Consider the following 15,485-nt stretch of genomic DNA (forward strand, 5'->3'; position numbering starts at 1 on the left):
CTTCTTCTCCTAATGGCTAGCAGTACTTTTGACCACCTTTTTCCGGCTGTTTCCCTCTCTTGCCTTTGAGGTAGCTGTGGTCAAGCTCTGCTTGGTTTATAGGGTCATTACTGTCACGTGCACAGAGTATAGTAATATTCTAACTTGTATTTGCTAATCAACACGCAGCATGCGCCATGATTAGTGAGTACGAAAACAGTACTTCAAAACCTCTGTCTTCTTCACCTGAAATATCTCAAAAACAATACCAGCATTATAAGAGACAATTCCAAAACAGTTTGAATTAGCGGGATGAGAGGTAGGAGAAACATCTTATGAAATGTTCTGGTTTTCAATTATTAAAACACATGAACAATTAGCCATCAATAAATAAACTTGTTTATTTGAACATTTATGGCTTATATACAAATGCTTTAGTAGAAGTCAAAAATAATTAAGTACTAGTAATTAAGACTGCACAGTCATTCATTCATCACACACATACCCTACATAAAATCCTTCACCATATTTTTACAATCCCCCTGTGATGTCTCTTCCATTACAAACAGAGAGACAGCGGTCACCCTTTGGGCACTTCTTACCAAGAGGATTTTTCATTTTGAAGATCACAATCACTCTGGCTAACTTGCATGGTAGTATGTCAATTGTATGTTTAAAAATTAAAGCTGACTTTTTTAGCACCAGCAAAAAATTGTGCTTTGTGATGAAAAAGGGGTTACGCACCATCATTAAGTCTTTCTTACTGTCCTCTTAGAGCAGAAGGCCTTGTCACGCAGTTTTATTTGGTGGAGTCTTTCCTGTTCCAAACTGGTCACATGTGCCAGCTACATGTCTTCTGTGTCCTCCAATGAATACGATGCAGCAGTCTGCCCTTGATGCTAACAGAAGGTGGGGGGAAAGCCTTGGAAATGAGTCCAAAGTGGCTTTAGGTTTACAACTTGGGAGAAAAAAATAACATTAATTGAATACAGTACACAATTTATCTTCTTTACATTCCTGTAGAACAGCGTTTCTGAAATAAATTACTTAAAAAGCTAATCGCACATACGTAAACTAGAAGGACATTACATAGTACGGTTCAGCTTAGCTGGCACGCAACCAGAAGCTTCAATGTCTTTACTCAATATTAGAAAACAAAGTCCATCATTACTCTTGAATCAAACTTGCTGGAGTGGTTGCAAACTGTTCCATTTACCTTTTTCGAAAAGTGTACCAAAACTCAACCTGCTCTTGTGTTTAAAGCCTCAACCCCAAGGTTAAGCCTGTCTGCCAAGTTGAAGATGCATTTAATGCATTGTGTGGTTTCTCATCTAATGGCTCCATCCAACAGCACCAACAATGTGCCCCATCACTTACTTAAGAGGAATGCTTGATTTGTCAGCATCCAGGTACCAAATCGAAAAATAATTAGCACGCTTGTGCATGTAGCAAGTAGGCCAGGGCTAAAACAGTTTCCACCTTTATTGCACAGCTCCACACAATACATTAAATAGAGACATCTGGGACAGACATAACTCCAAAAAAAAAAAAAAAAAGTTAACAACTGAGAGAAATTCTTAAAAATCCCATTTATTGTCTCTAGACCCTGTTCCTTTTTATTGTATGTCCAAGTGAAGAAGTTCCAGGGAGTCTCACAGGTAAAACAGGTGATTCTCTATAGCAGCTACCCTTGGACAAATCCAAAGCATGTTTGTGTTTCATGATGGTACTTGGACCCGTGCAAATGAATCCTCTTCTCTTTTTCGTAATCCATGGCTGCTCCTCATCATGATGATTTAACACCGTTTGCCGTATTGTTGTCCAAGCAGGCTGCTTGATGAACCGGAGTCTCATGGATTCCCGAGTAATCCTTTAGCTCGGCGTTTGTTAGTAAGAGGGGCTGCTCCCCCCCTTTCTTTGGAGGCAGTAACGGCTGCCTCATGTAACCCTCTCCATCAGCAATGGTTTCTGGGAGATTCTGATGTCTACTCTCTGGCAGCAGCAAAATGCAGATGATACAGATGAGGGTGCAGCAGGCAAAAATCACGTGGTGTAAAAAGTACCCTTTTTGATTGTGAAGGTCCATAATGGGGGCCGTGATCATGCCAAAGCCTGCACTGGCTAGAACCAGGCCGAGTCCTCCTCCCCTGTGGACAAAATGTGACAAAATGAATGTTTGCACCTTACAGTGCCTTCAGAAAGTATTCAGACCCCTTTACTTTTCACATTTTGTATGTTGTGCCTTGTGCTAAAATCACTTAAATTCATCAATAACTCAGAATGACAAAGTTAAAAAACAGGATTTTGGGAATTGCTGTGGGTTTGTTAGTGAATACTGATGGACTGACTGGCAAGCCTGCCTCGTACTTGACTCCTCTAACATAACCCTGAGCTGGATATCAAATGACGTGGTGGACCACACTTACTGTCAGGTGGTTCATGTCTGCATGCTTTTCCTCAGATACCCTGGATTTCCACACATCTCCCAATGCATGTTAGACTAGCTGGCAACTCTTTGAATCCGATGCTGCTGGGATAGGCTATGACCCTACTGAACTGGATTAACCTCCTTAAAAACGATGAATATTTTTCAACAAGAAAAAAAATGTTATGTTTAACAGAAGCATGCAAATACCTAAATGTCAACATAAATACAGTAGGACAGGTATGTCTAGAGTCCATTACTATACTGATACAGATATGTTTTCAAACCAATGTACAGGCCGATGTCGCAATCGGAACAGTAGAAGCATGTTTCTTTGTGCACTTTTCTTATATTTTTTGTGTTGCTTGCACATGTGAAGGTACAATGTCACATGTCCACATCATTGATTTGTCCTATGTGTTATTGCAGGCTACCACAGTGCAAGACTTGGTGACGTCCACATTTCTACTGACACGAACATTGACAGATGCTGCACCGTGAACAGTGCTTAGGAGGCTAACGTCTTTCTTGTCTTTGCGTTCACTACTGTCGCACCATAGTGAAGCTTTACACAATGGAGTTCCCTGACCGTATCACAGTCATTCTGTCGTACAGTGCCATATGCATCAGTTTCACTAACCGTGTCAACTTCTGATGATCAATTTGCATTGTCGGCGCTATATAAATAAAATGTATTATTGTTATAGTTATTAATGTTACCACTATTGCTTGGTTCAAGTAATGGTTCAGCTTCAGCATCCCGGTCATGAATATTTTTGAGTTCCCTTAGAGTTATCACAAAGTAACAGAAAGCATAGAAATATTCCTTTTTTTAAAAAACAAACAAACATGATGTTATTTCAGCCGCTAGATGGATGGATAGATGGATTATCCATATCCACTAGACTAGATGGCTAGCAGAATACTATCCCGAGAGTTATTCGGACTTAACACTATAAAGTGTATCATTACACGTCACCCTGAGTCTGATTCAAGTTTTCTCTGTAATTGCATAACTCTGAGTCACGCTCCTGGTTATTGGCAAAGAAGTTAAAGCAGGTTTGAAATTTTTTTGAGTATATTGTGGGCAGATCCATGATGCCATTGTTAGTACTGGTGCTTCATCGCTCCCCTTTTACTCAGTTTGTTCCTCATATCTTGAAGACTAGTTCACTTGGTGAGTATAAATTGGACCTTTATGACGTAGTATACCTCATGACTGATGGATTGTCCATCTAGGGTTCATAAGTATACCCAATTCCTCCTGGAAAGGCTTCTACTATCCTTAAAATAATAAAGTAGGTTTCAAGAATGGGTGAGTATATAACTAATACATCCTGAAGCTATTTAGGTTAGGTCAACTGGTCACTTTAAATTAGGCCAGCAAGAGTGAGTGGTCCCTGTGATGAACTGGTGTCTCATTCATTATAGGTCCCTGTCTTATGCCTGATACTCTTTCCATAAGCACTGGCCCTCCATGGCCCTAAAAACTGAATTATGAAGGTTCAGCGCATACAGTAGATGGATGTTTAGTTTCTGGCTTTGTGAAAACACTGACTAAACTGTAACTAAAAAACACAGAACTGATTAGAATTAGGGGTATGTTGTTAATTTTATTACTGAAAAGCTAAAAGTGTTGGCTTTCCCTCCACCCTTTTTCTTAGGAAAAATATATACATGTTTTAGCACAGTTATCTCCTAATCATGTATCACTAGTACCTTACTAGCCTGCTTTAAACTCCACTTTCTTTCCATTATATCTGAATTCCTGGGATTCACCTACAGGTCTCCTCTACGCATGAACAGTCGAGCAGAACAGCACTGCAGACATCGATCAGCTGCTACATTTCTGTCATTAACCAATGAGGAGATGACAGTTCTCTCCAGGCAGACCATTTTGTGCTTTGCTAAAAGATAATAAAGGCTTCTCTACAAGAATATTTGCAGATTTCCATCTACTAAGGTCAGTTACTTTAGCTTCGGGGTCAAGGAGAGACCAGAGTAAACCATGGCAGCACTTTACAGAATTAAAAAAAATTAATTAAAGCACAAGAGGTTGAGGTTGGGTGCTGCACCCACCACATGATGAACCACCTCAGGATCTCAAATTAGGACCTGAGTGCAGCCGTGCAAAAGGCGACACCTCAGCACCACACTAGTTTGAATAAAATGAAACGGTGTGAGTTTTCTTGTAGTGGCTGGAGTGCCAATCCTGCCTTCAGACCTCAAGTTTTTCCCTGCAAATAGGAGGACCTGCTTAGAGGACTGGAGGCAGGTTAACATCATACCCAGGAAGAAGCAATTGCAGGTTAAGGGCCTTGCTCAAGTGCCCAACAGAGTGACATTTATGGGATTCGCACTGGCAATCTTCCAATTGCTGGCGCAGATCCCTAGCCTCAGAGCCACCACCAAAGATGTTAGCGTTAGTTTAAATGGCGACTCTGTACTGGCCAGTGGTGAGTGAGAGTAGGCCCTAAGACAAACCAGCATCCCTTTAGGCTTAGCTTTGTGAAGATGCTGCTGGAATAGACACCGGCTTCCAACAATTCGTAACTGGATAAGCAGGTGAGCAAATGGAGGGACAGATAACATTGGTACAATACTATTTGGTGATAAAACACTAATATCAGTTTTGCTAATTTGGTATGTTTAGTATTAGAAACACTGCTATAGTTATTCACTTTCTGAATCTGCTTGTAATATGAGGCCCAGTTAACATGTTTGGCTTTAATGCTAATATCATTGCTGTACATAAAAAAATAATATAGTGCATTTTATAAAGGTGCCACTAGAGGGAACATTACACTTACAAAAGCATACAGTGTCTGATCTCCAATAATCTGTAACCAGTATTCAGGCATGGCTGGAATCACAGTTAGGTTTATTTATTAAAAAAGCAAGTGACAAATATTAAAGTAAAAATGTTATTAATAAAAAAAAAAATCCACTCACTTTTTCAAATCGGCTTAAATAAAACTAGAAATTGGAGGAAACCCATTGAGGGTAGGAAACACTGCAAAACTGAATTCAGAACAGAGGTGCAGTACCCCTCCAGAATTTAGAGTGCAACAAAAGGTGAGCCTCACAATGCAGGACCCATCCTGTAAATTACAGTAGCTCCTAGAAACACCCTAAATGCATTGGTCCGGTTTCTTACAAGCTAGCCTTGTGTAGCCATTATCATATATACCCCATGTTTCATATATCTTGGCTCATATCTGTGTATTCTTGTAAATATTTGAAACCTCATTACTCCTTTCCCCGTTGAGGCAGACGGTGATAAGGAGTATTAAATACAGCATATTTTAGATTCTAAACAACAGACTACTAATATCTATTATTTTGTTCACTGGAATGGTTATGGACTGGAAAAGTGGTAATGGGTACAGTTAAAGGACATTTATGCCCATCACCTTTTGAAAACATTCTACCATCTCTTCCTTCTAAACCTGATGGGCAAGTCTGGAATTCTCTATTGTACAGTAATTGTTTCATCTATATGAATACTTTTGCACAATCTGTATAAATAAAACCATAAGCCATTTGGACATCTGCTTGTTTCTCTATTTGTTTGTTTGCTAATCACGCAAATTTTCACAAAATTCTGCATGTGCCTTACTATTGATCCAATTTAAAATACAGGTTATATGTTATATCAGAAAATAGGGCTGCAATGGAAGAGGAGTATTTAAAAAAAACAAAACAGCATAGACACAAGGACTACAATTCTCATCAGGGAGCATGAATGCGTGGGGACGCGGAAATCATCAGTGCACACAAAGCTTTGTGCCAGCTACAAGAGAATTATTAGAGGCACACGGTATGAAGCCTAAATTCATTAATTTTCATTTGTAATTCAGCCCAAATTCAGGGTGTCACATTAGCACAGTGGCTAACCAAGCTGCCTGGAACAGCTAACATACAGTAATCACTGTCTGATGATTTTTGCATGTTGTCCTCATCTTAGTATTCTTTTTAGCAGATACTCAAGTTTCCTCCCAAATTTAGAAAATACCCCAGATGAGGTAATATGCAAGTACAGTATAGAACGTCCTGGTATGGATATGACTGGTGTTTCCAGGAGATTGTTGATCTCTCTGTCACTGTAAATTGGAATAAATAAATGTAAAAATGAACGAAGAAATTAGTTATGACATCTATCACAAACTAATTCTCTTGCACCCATCATGCTGATGTTTCCTCAAGCACGTACCCATTATTTCTAAGGAAAACTGATGTCTTTATGGAAGGTAAATCAAATGTTCAAATGTTGTAACAGATTGGTTAATTATTCAAACAAGAACAACTTTGCCAATGATGAATATCCTGAACACTTTATATAACATCTGCCCATTACTAAACGTTCAATTCATTGCACCCCACCTGCATTAATGACAACTTCAAAACTGACGTTAAAGGGACACAACGGCTCACAGCCATTAAAGCCTTGGCTCCATACACCTAGCAAGTTGCTCTCCACATCAGCTTGCACTGACTTGCACAGGAGTTGATCACTGGATTCTGCTCTAAAAATCCCAGCTCCCAACCAGACCATTACCCTGAGCCATTAAGGTTCACCAAAAGAGAAACCAATTTGTAATCTTGTTAGGAGTCTGTTGTTTTATTAAATTGTGTGTTTGGAAAGACATAATGTACAGATAATTGGGAACATTAACTGCCAGTAGGCCATTTATCTAACAGAAATACCAACGGTTAAGAATAGTTATAACAACTTTGTCCATAGGGAGTGTGTATAAGTTATTGTTTTGCATTTTTGACATTTAAACAAATGGTTTACATATATTTATATTAAAAAGAAAAGAGATTTCTTTTTTAAACAAACAGTACAATATGTTATTTAAACCATACAAATCACTTCAGTAACAACAATAATTTATGGAATATTAAGTACTATAACAATGTGATTATTTTTTTTTTAGTTAAAGAAAGAGTGTGAATTATGATTTAAATGAACACTTTCCTGCAAACACTAGTATATAACTAGCACATAAGTAAATAAGAGACAAAAAGTTGTAAATATTAATTAATATTAATTAATCATAAATATTATGCCCCAGATGAGGGAGGTGATGCTGACAGTGAACAGGACATCAACTCAGCAAAAGCATCAGAGCAATTGTGTTTTAACTGTGTCTGAAAATTGCTTACACAGTCATGCGTCGGCCTAAGGCTCCATTTGGCCGCATGTCAAATTGTTCATGTCGGTCACAGAGTGTACAAGGTCATTGCAATTGAGGCTCTCTGGGTCTGGTATACATATATTAAGTGCTGGTAAAGAGTAGCACAAACTGATATTCGTGTCTCGGTGGTCTTTTTGCAGTGTGCCTCACAGCTCTTTTTAACTGCCGCTCACTCACTCTCCCATACAGCAGTTTGGAAGTGCCGTGCAGGACCCTCCACAGGGAAGTTTGATTGGTACTTCATGTGACCTTGCCCATTAGTCATTCACGTATTGGTGCTTTGCGGAGTTCACTAAATCATGGGGATAACCTGTCATTCATTTGTGGGTGCTTTGCATTGACCAAAGAACACTTCATGGGGGAAAGCTCAAGTAGTGTAGCTGGTTTGAAGAAATCAGTCGTAAAATGAAAGTGCCAGCTCATCTATTATTTATACCTGTTCATTAGAATCAACGTTGGCCATAAGTACGAATTGCCACAACTTGGTCAGCCATAAACTGGTGCACAAGTGCCTTTGAAACTTTAAAGACTTTCTTTTGAAGCAAGACTGGCAAATAGCCTCTTTTAACTGTTGTGCTTTCCTTTATCGTTTGGTTTTAAAATGAAACAGAGTCCAAAATACAGAAGCTACAACTGATTACAATAAATAATATTCACCTTCAAAATCACTGCTTTTTATTATTGGTTAAGAATAATAAAATAATAAATAAGATCACTAACAAGGTACTGTGACTAAAGGCAGAAGCTCTCCAATCATGGTTGGGAAGAGTGGCATCCAGTAAAACCTGTTTGGAGCACTGAAAAGCTTGCAAAGCATAGTGCTGTAGTGTGTTACGTGTGTATTCTTTACATTTATTTTTTGCAATTAACATTTTAATTGCTGCCTGATTACATTTCACAAGACATTGCTCTGATTCATCATTAAAGTATTACCACAAGCCCATCTCCAAAATACTGCCAAATAATTCCGCTTTTACAATAAGGGCCAATTTATCACAATGAGCCCACCTACTGGTACAGACATATTGTAAATGATGTATTTTTAATGCCATTGTTTTTTCACCCTGTGTTAAGAATACTCACAACAGCACTGACGATAGTTTGCATGTGTTTCCTAAGCCAATTATTTGTTTTCAACCTTGAATAGTAAATTATAATTTTTCTTTCAAAGCTAAATCATGTCACTTTTCCTGTTATCTTTCTACAATTCACTTGCCATTGTTTGCAGTACCACTTAAAAGAACAATTCAGAAGAATATTAAATGAAACAATGGTCCTTATTAAGAGAAGCATGATAATACAAGATAGAAAGATAGAAAGACAGGTCCCACCAAACCGGTGCCAGACTGATACTCAAACAGAACCAGAATTTTAATGATGGTAGATGGAAACAAACATGAGGCATATTCAGGCTGTACTGTATAGTGAGTGCAACATAAAAAGAGGATTACATATTTAAAGCAAGGATGTGAAACAGAGGAGCTGGAGGCCTTCTTTGCATAGTGTAAGTAGTGTAATACTGTACATCAGACATCTGACTTGTAATGTGTAATGGTTGAGTATCCCATAAATATAACAAAATGAACTCATTAAGATCCATAGAACAGGACAGCTACCATACATTTTATTTACAGTAGGCTACAGACACGTAAAGCTCATATGATGGAAAAATTGCCAAGCTCTAAATATCAATAGGACTGATCCAAAAAATTAGTACTCAGCTGCAATGCTTAATTTCCCTGTTAGGAAGTACTGAGCAATATCTACACAATTATATAGAGTAAAGTGTTTGCAAGTAAAACGTTTAAGTCCTTAAACTTTGCAGCCCTAAATCCATTTTAATGTCTGGGTAAAATAATGTAAATGCGTGGATAAAGAATGAGTAAAAGGAGGAACACAATCACCTAAAAATGTATGCACAAATATCTAAACTGACCTACTGGGCATAATTACACATTCACTTTGCTTTAACCCTTTAACCGCCAACTCCCTAAATATTCCCCAAGCCAGGCGAAATCTGAACAATTTTCGTTTTTTTACTTTTTTACATTTTTTTTACATTTTTTACATTTATTCAAGCAGTATTGATCACTAAATGTTGTGCAAGTTGCCAGTGTATACACGAAATCTATAAATGTAACCTGAATTCTCAGCTAAGCAAAACATCTTGATACCAAACCGTGCCCTTTTCAATGGTAGATACTGTTGAAACTGTAAGCGGCCCTTCCACGACAATAAACTTTCATCAACTGTAACTGACGGTCCTGGCATGTAGGGCAACTGGAATGCTTCAAATAAATGATCAATCAAAGGACGTAGCTTGAACAAGTGGTCGCGGTTTGGATCTTTCTTATCTGGCTCGTTTCTGTTGTCATTCAAATGAAAGAATTTCAGCAGCAAAGAGAATCGGTTACGTGTCATGACAGCTGCAAAAATAGGTGTTGCATACATAGGATCTGTAGACCAGTACATCTCAATATCTGGTTTTCTGATTATTCCCATCAACATCAAAATCCCAATGAATTTTTTCATTTCGTTTTCATCAGTGTCAAACCAAGCACGAACATGGGAATGTGGAGGTAAATTGGGATTTTTCTCAATAAACTGTGCTGCATACAGATTTGTCTGATGAACAAAATGTCTGATCAAATCAGGTGACACAAACAGCTCATAAAACTGCTCAGCAGTGTAATTGTTTACATCAACAATAAAGCCACACGTTCCCTCAAACGAATGCAGAAAAGGTAGTTCACCACGGGCAGCAGCCCAGCTGAGATGCTGGGGATACACCCACTCAGCGCCGTCATCCGATGCGTCTTCATTCACAGTATCATGCAGCGCACGTTGCTGCTCATCACTGTCGCTAAAATCTTCTTCAGAACTGCTACAATCATGATCAGAACTGTCCAAAATCGCCTGCAAAGCCTCACTTGAAGTCAGTTTACGTTTCGCCATATTCACAGCTGTTACATGCGAATCACGTCACATGACCGGCCAAAACAACCACAGACTTGTCGAAATACAACGTAGTAATAATACCCACGCCAAACCGTCAGTTATACTACTTGCCAGGCATTCATATAACCACAGGCAAATGTGCCGGATAATTCCGGCAGTATGGCGTTAGCAATAAAACAACGGTGCCGGATATATCCGGCAGAGGGCGGTTAAGGGGTTAACATTAAATAAATCCGGCCAAATATCAAATAAACACTTTCACAAAAGGTGCAAGTACAATACGACAGCTTCCATGGTGCAGCGGTTAGATCTGCCAACTTATAATCCAGAGGTCGTGAGTTTGAAACCATCTCCCCCGCAAATTTACCGTTTTGAGTAGTGAGCTACTTTATACAATACAGCATATTTCCCCTTACAATTCTGGGTAGCTCACTCCCAGATAATCAATCAAGGCAGGAACTGGGAAAACTTCTTGCCTGTTCTGAGGCGGTGGGGTGGATGGTATAGCAGGCTGCTTGGGCTTATCGACACATTTAGAAGACAAAAGACACCGACGGAGAGGTGCAAAGGGATTTAAGGTGGGCTGGATGTACAAGTATTTTTGTTGGCTTGTGGTAATTCTAGTGTTAATTCACTAATGACAGCGGCATAGATAGTGCAACCTCATGGATTCAGAATACTAGGTTCAAATGCTACTGTCCCTTTTGAGTCTGATTGTTCTCCCTGTGTGCGAGTTTTCCTGTAGATACTCTGGTTTTTCTCTCTCAGTCCAAGAAGTTACATTTTACATTAAATGGTGAAGATTGTAGTCTTGCATTTAATGTTGTCAGAGTGGGGGGCCACCTTCCAATCCTGAAAGTAGATTAAACTGGTTCCAAATATTGGACGGACAGACAGACAAACCCCCACCCCACACCTTCTCACCAAAACACCTGGCTACCTTTAGTCCAGTTTAACTCATGACTCTCATTGGATGATAGTTGGGACAGTCATTTATAACCCGGCCCGGTGTTCACCTTGTGGCTCCCGAGTTATATCAGCCGAGTTCGTGGGTCAGGACAGAAGACTTCCCACTGGTGAAGCATGCTTTCATTGTATTTCTAAGCTAGTAGTGGGTGACATACTAAATGATTTGGTATAGTGCAGTGGTTCTTAACCTGGGTTCGATCGAACCTTAGGGGTTCGGTGAGTCAGTCTCAGGGGTTCGGCGCCGGGAGGTCAAGACATGCACCCGACTCATATGATTCGTATGACACGCTCCGCTTGGTCATCATTAGCTGTAGGTAATTACGCTACATTGTTCGGCCAATCGGTGCTGCAGGGAATTTGGTGCACTCAGTAGTCGACTTGTGACTGTCGTGATAGTATGTTGTGAGATTTCTTTCTTAATATTTTAATCCATGCTAACTATGTCGAACAAAAAAAGAAAGTGGCTGGACGAATATGTACAACATGGATTCACATATATAACAGAATGTGATGGGAGTCAGCGTCCTATCTGCATGATTTGTAATTCCAAGTTAAGCAATTCTAGTCTAGTACCGGCAAAACTAAAAGAACACTTCCTTAACCTACATGGAGATGGGGAATACAAGAACACAACGCTTGCTGAATTCAAGATAAAGAGAGCCAGATTTGATGAAAAGGCCACTCTGCCTGCTCTCGGTTTTGTACCCATCAACAAACCGATCCTAACAGCATCGTACGAAGTTGCTTACCTGATTGCAAAGCAGGGCAAACCACACACCATTGGTGAAACACTCATAAAACCAGCTGTGTTGAAGATGGCGAATCTGATGCTGGGAAAAGCAGCCGAAGTTAAATCATCACAAATTCCTCTTTCAAATGACACCATCAACGACAGAATAGAGGATATGAGCAACATCTTAGCTCAAGTAGTTGCAGATCTAATTTCAAGCCTGACAAAATTCAGCCTCCAACTCGACGAGACCACAGACGTTTCTAATCTAAGTCAACTTGCTGTATTTGTGCGCTATGTGAAAGATGACATGATAAAGGAAGATTTCAGTGAGCTGTGTAAAGAAATGGGTTCTGAATTTGAGGTACTTCTTGTACCATTCTAACATTCGGTGGTTATCCAGGGGACGGGTGCTGAATCGTGTTTTTGCTATGCATGTGGAATTAACTCAGTTTTTACAAGAGCACCAACATCGTCATGCAGATTGTTTTAAAAATTCTAGGTTCATTCTCATTTTAGCGTACATGGCCGATATATTCGCAGCTCTTGATCATCTTAATCAGCAGATGCAGGGTGGGGGAGTCAACATCATCGAAGCAGAAGAAAACCTGAAGGCTTTTCAAAAAAAGCTGCCGCTATGGAAACGACGAAAACTTCGCAAACTTATTCCTGCTGGACGACTGTGTAAGTAAGATCGAAGATGTGTCTGGAATCTGAGATATTTCTGTACCTACGGAACTGAAGCAAGCAGTTGCCACGCACTTAGATGAGCTTGAAAAGTCTCTCGACGGATACTTCCCTACAAGAGAGTCATATCCAGCATGGGTGAGACAGCCGTTTACCTATGACACTGAGACAGCAGATGTCAATGATGAATACCTCGATGAAATCATTGAAATTCAGCAGAGCCAGATTCAACAGCAACTCTTCAGAACAACAACGCTCTCATCGTTTTGGTGTCGACAAATGGTAAGTTATCCTACTATTGCTAGGAAAGCCCTGGAAATTTTTATACCGTTTGTTACAACATATCTTTGCGAGTAATCTTTTTCGAGGATGCTGGACATAAAAATGAAGAAAAGGAACAGACTTTGTTGTGAAAATGACATGAGAGTGGCAATTGCCAAGGTGAAGCCACGCATTTCTGAACTGGTCTCTCAAAGGCAACAGCAGAAGTCACACTGATTTGCAGTAAATATTCATTATTATTGTAGCCTGGTGAAAATTAGGTGATGGGTGTGTGTTAAAATGATAAAAATAGCATAATACAATAAGTTTATTATTGGAATACATAAGTTTAAAAATTAAAATCATTTCAGTGTGGTAGTATTAAAAAAGGTTATGTCCTTGTGAAAAGGTATGTAATTTGTTGTGAATTCATACATTATATTGGTTTTGTTCTTTGAACTCAGTGATGTTAATACACAATTCATTTTGTAAACCAGTAAAACATATACCTATGTCTTGAATTTGAAAAATTTGAAATTTTATTTTTCAATAAAGAAGGGTTCGGTGAATGTGCATATGAAACTGGTAGGGTTCAGTACCTCCAACAAGGTTAAGAACCACTGGTATAGTGGAAGAAATTACTCTTCTGGTATGCTAAAAATTAATGTAAAACTTGCAAACACATATAAAAATAAAACAAAAAATGTGCATGTAAGGAATCATGAAATGTGTTTGTTTTGTGTAGGTGTATTCGTGTCTTAAAGGTAAACAGCACATGAAGCAATAATGCTAATGAATATGAATGCATGTTCCGTTTTTGTTCAATGGGCAAAATGTTAAATTGTATTGTACATAAGCAATCAACGTGATTCATAATAATGATGATTAGTACTCCAAAACAGTAAGATGTACAAGTTCACACAAACCTTAAATTATGTCACACAAAAAAAAAAAAACAAAAAACAAAACATTGACCTATCTTTAAAAGATTGCTCCACCCAAAAATGCTGCGTTTTAGTGATGACTGTTTCACGTGATAACATGAAATTTAATTTTTTTTTCTTGGCAATCACTACTACATGGGGTAAATAACATAACAAAATATCATTTTGGAGTGGCATATTCCTTCAAAGCCATGAGAAGCGTAGTCGTGTATGGTTTCTTAGGTTGACAGCTGCTCAATAACACTCCATGTGAAGCAAGTGTATGATGTTCCGATGTCCACTTTCCTCCCATTCCTGCCTGGGTAGGGATGTAACAGCTATGGGGCTTCCAAGCAGAAATAAATGGGTGACGATCAAGTTAAAAAAAAAAAAAAGTTATAAAATTCAGATTCAACCACATGTTGGAGTGTTTGAATATAAATAATCATGTGTACTGATATGTTTTGTAGACTACACTGGATAAATAAAAAGCATAAGAAAGAGAAAAAAGACTACAAAAGCAAATGATGTGTTATATTTTAAATAACAAATAAATAAATAAATAAGTTCTACAAAAACAAAGGGTAAATTTAGAATAATAAAAAAACACTAAGGCTATAATATTATTGCATTATTTTATACACTTCTGGTACATGGCAAAACAATGTGACAGAATATTTTGAAACATTATTTTAGTAACACTCCAATGAAATACTGAAGGCCCCTATATAAATCCTTAAGTTAATTCTGATAATGGCTTTTACTATTATGTGTTTCAGTACTTGCCCTGTTAATGCCTAGATGTGTGCTTTATGACCTCCAACTGTGTTTCTGCTGTTATTTTTGTTTTTTTCTCTGCTAAAAGAAAAAAAAAAGTATTTATGGTTCACATGCTTCTGGCTTGTGATTAATCAATTGGAATTACTATAATTATACCACTGATTGCTCCTTTAAGTCAAGTAGGGTTCATTGTAAGTCATTTTAGCAGGTGTTACTTCAGCAGGTGTTTGCTTCAGGCCATGCACAGAATAAACATCTTCCACTTAAAAAAAGTTTAAGCAGAAAATGTCAAGTCATGTGGTTAGTTGGCAGAAGGCCACAGAAGCATGCGAGTAAAAACTGAAAATGCTATAACATCCAAGGGTAGAGAAATAACAAAACATTCTCAGATCTTCAGCTTCCAATGCAGGGTTGTGGGGTCAGCAGCCTATCCTGACAGCATGGAGTGTAAGGCACAAAACAATCCATTACAGCATTCCCACACCACACTCACACGTGGATGGCACGGTGTCACAGTACTTTGAGCCACTGCTTTACAGCTCTGCAGGGGGTTAAGGTTCAAGTCCCTTCCT

The 15,485-nt window shown here is 38.7% G+C and overlaps 1 protein-coding gene across 1 annotated transcript in view; it reads right to left on the minus strand.

The window, feature by feature from the left end:
• Positions 1-362: 362 nt before the first annotated feature.
• Positions 363-15,485, minus strand: part of LOC114653608 (solute carrier family 22 member 23) — a 223,721-nt gene continuing 208,598 nt past the window's right edge. Inside the window, exon 10 of the mRNA XM_028804013.2 lies at positions 363-2,126. Coding sequence (XP_028659846.1) covers positions 1,766-2,126 — 361 coding nt within the window. The 3' untranslated portion in view covers positions 363-1,765. The remainder of the gene's footprint in view (positions 2,127-15,485) is intronic.

This window comes from Erpetoichthys calabaricus, chromosome 6 (genome assembly GCF_900747795.2).
Source record: "Erpetoichthys calabaricus chromosome 6, fErpCal1.3, whole genome shotgun sequence".
NCBI classification, from domain to species: Eukaryota; Metazoa; Chordata; class Cladistia; order Polypteriformes; family Polypteridae; genus Erpetoichthys; species Erpetoichthys calabaricus.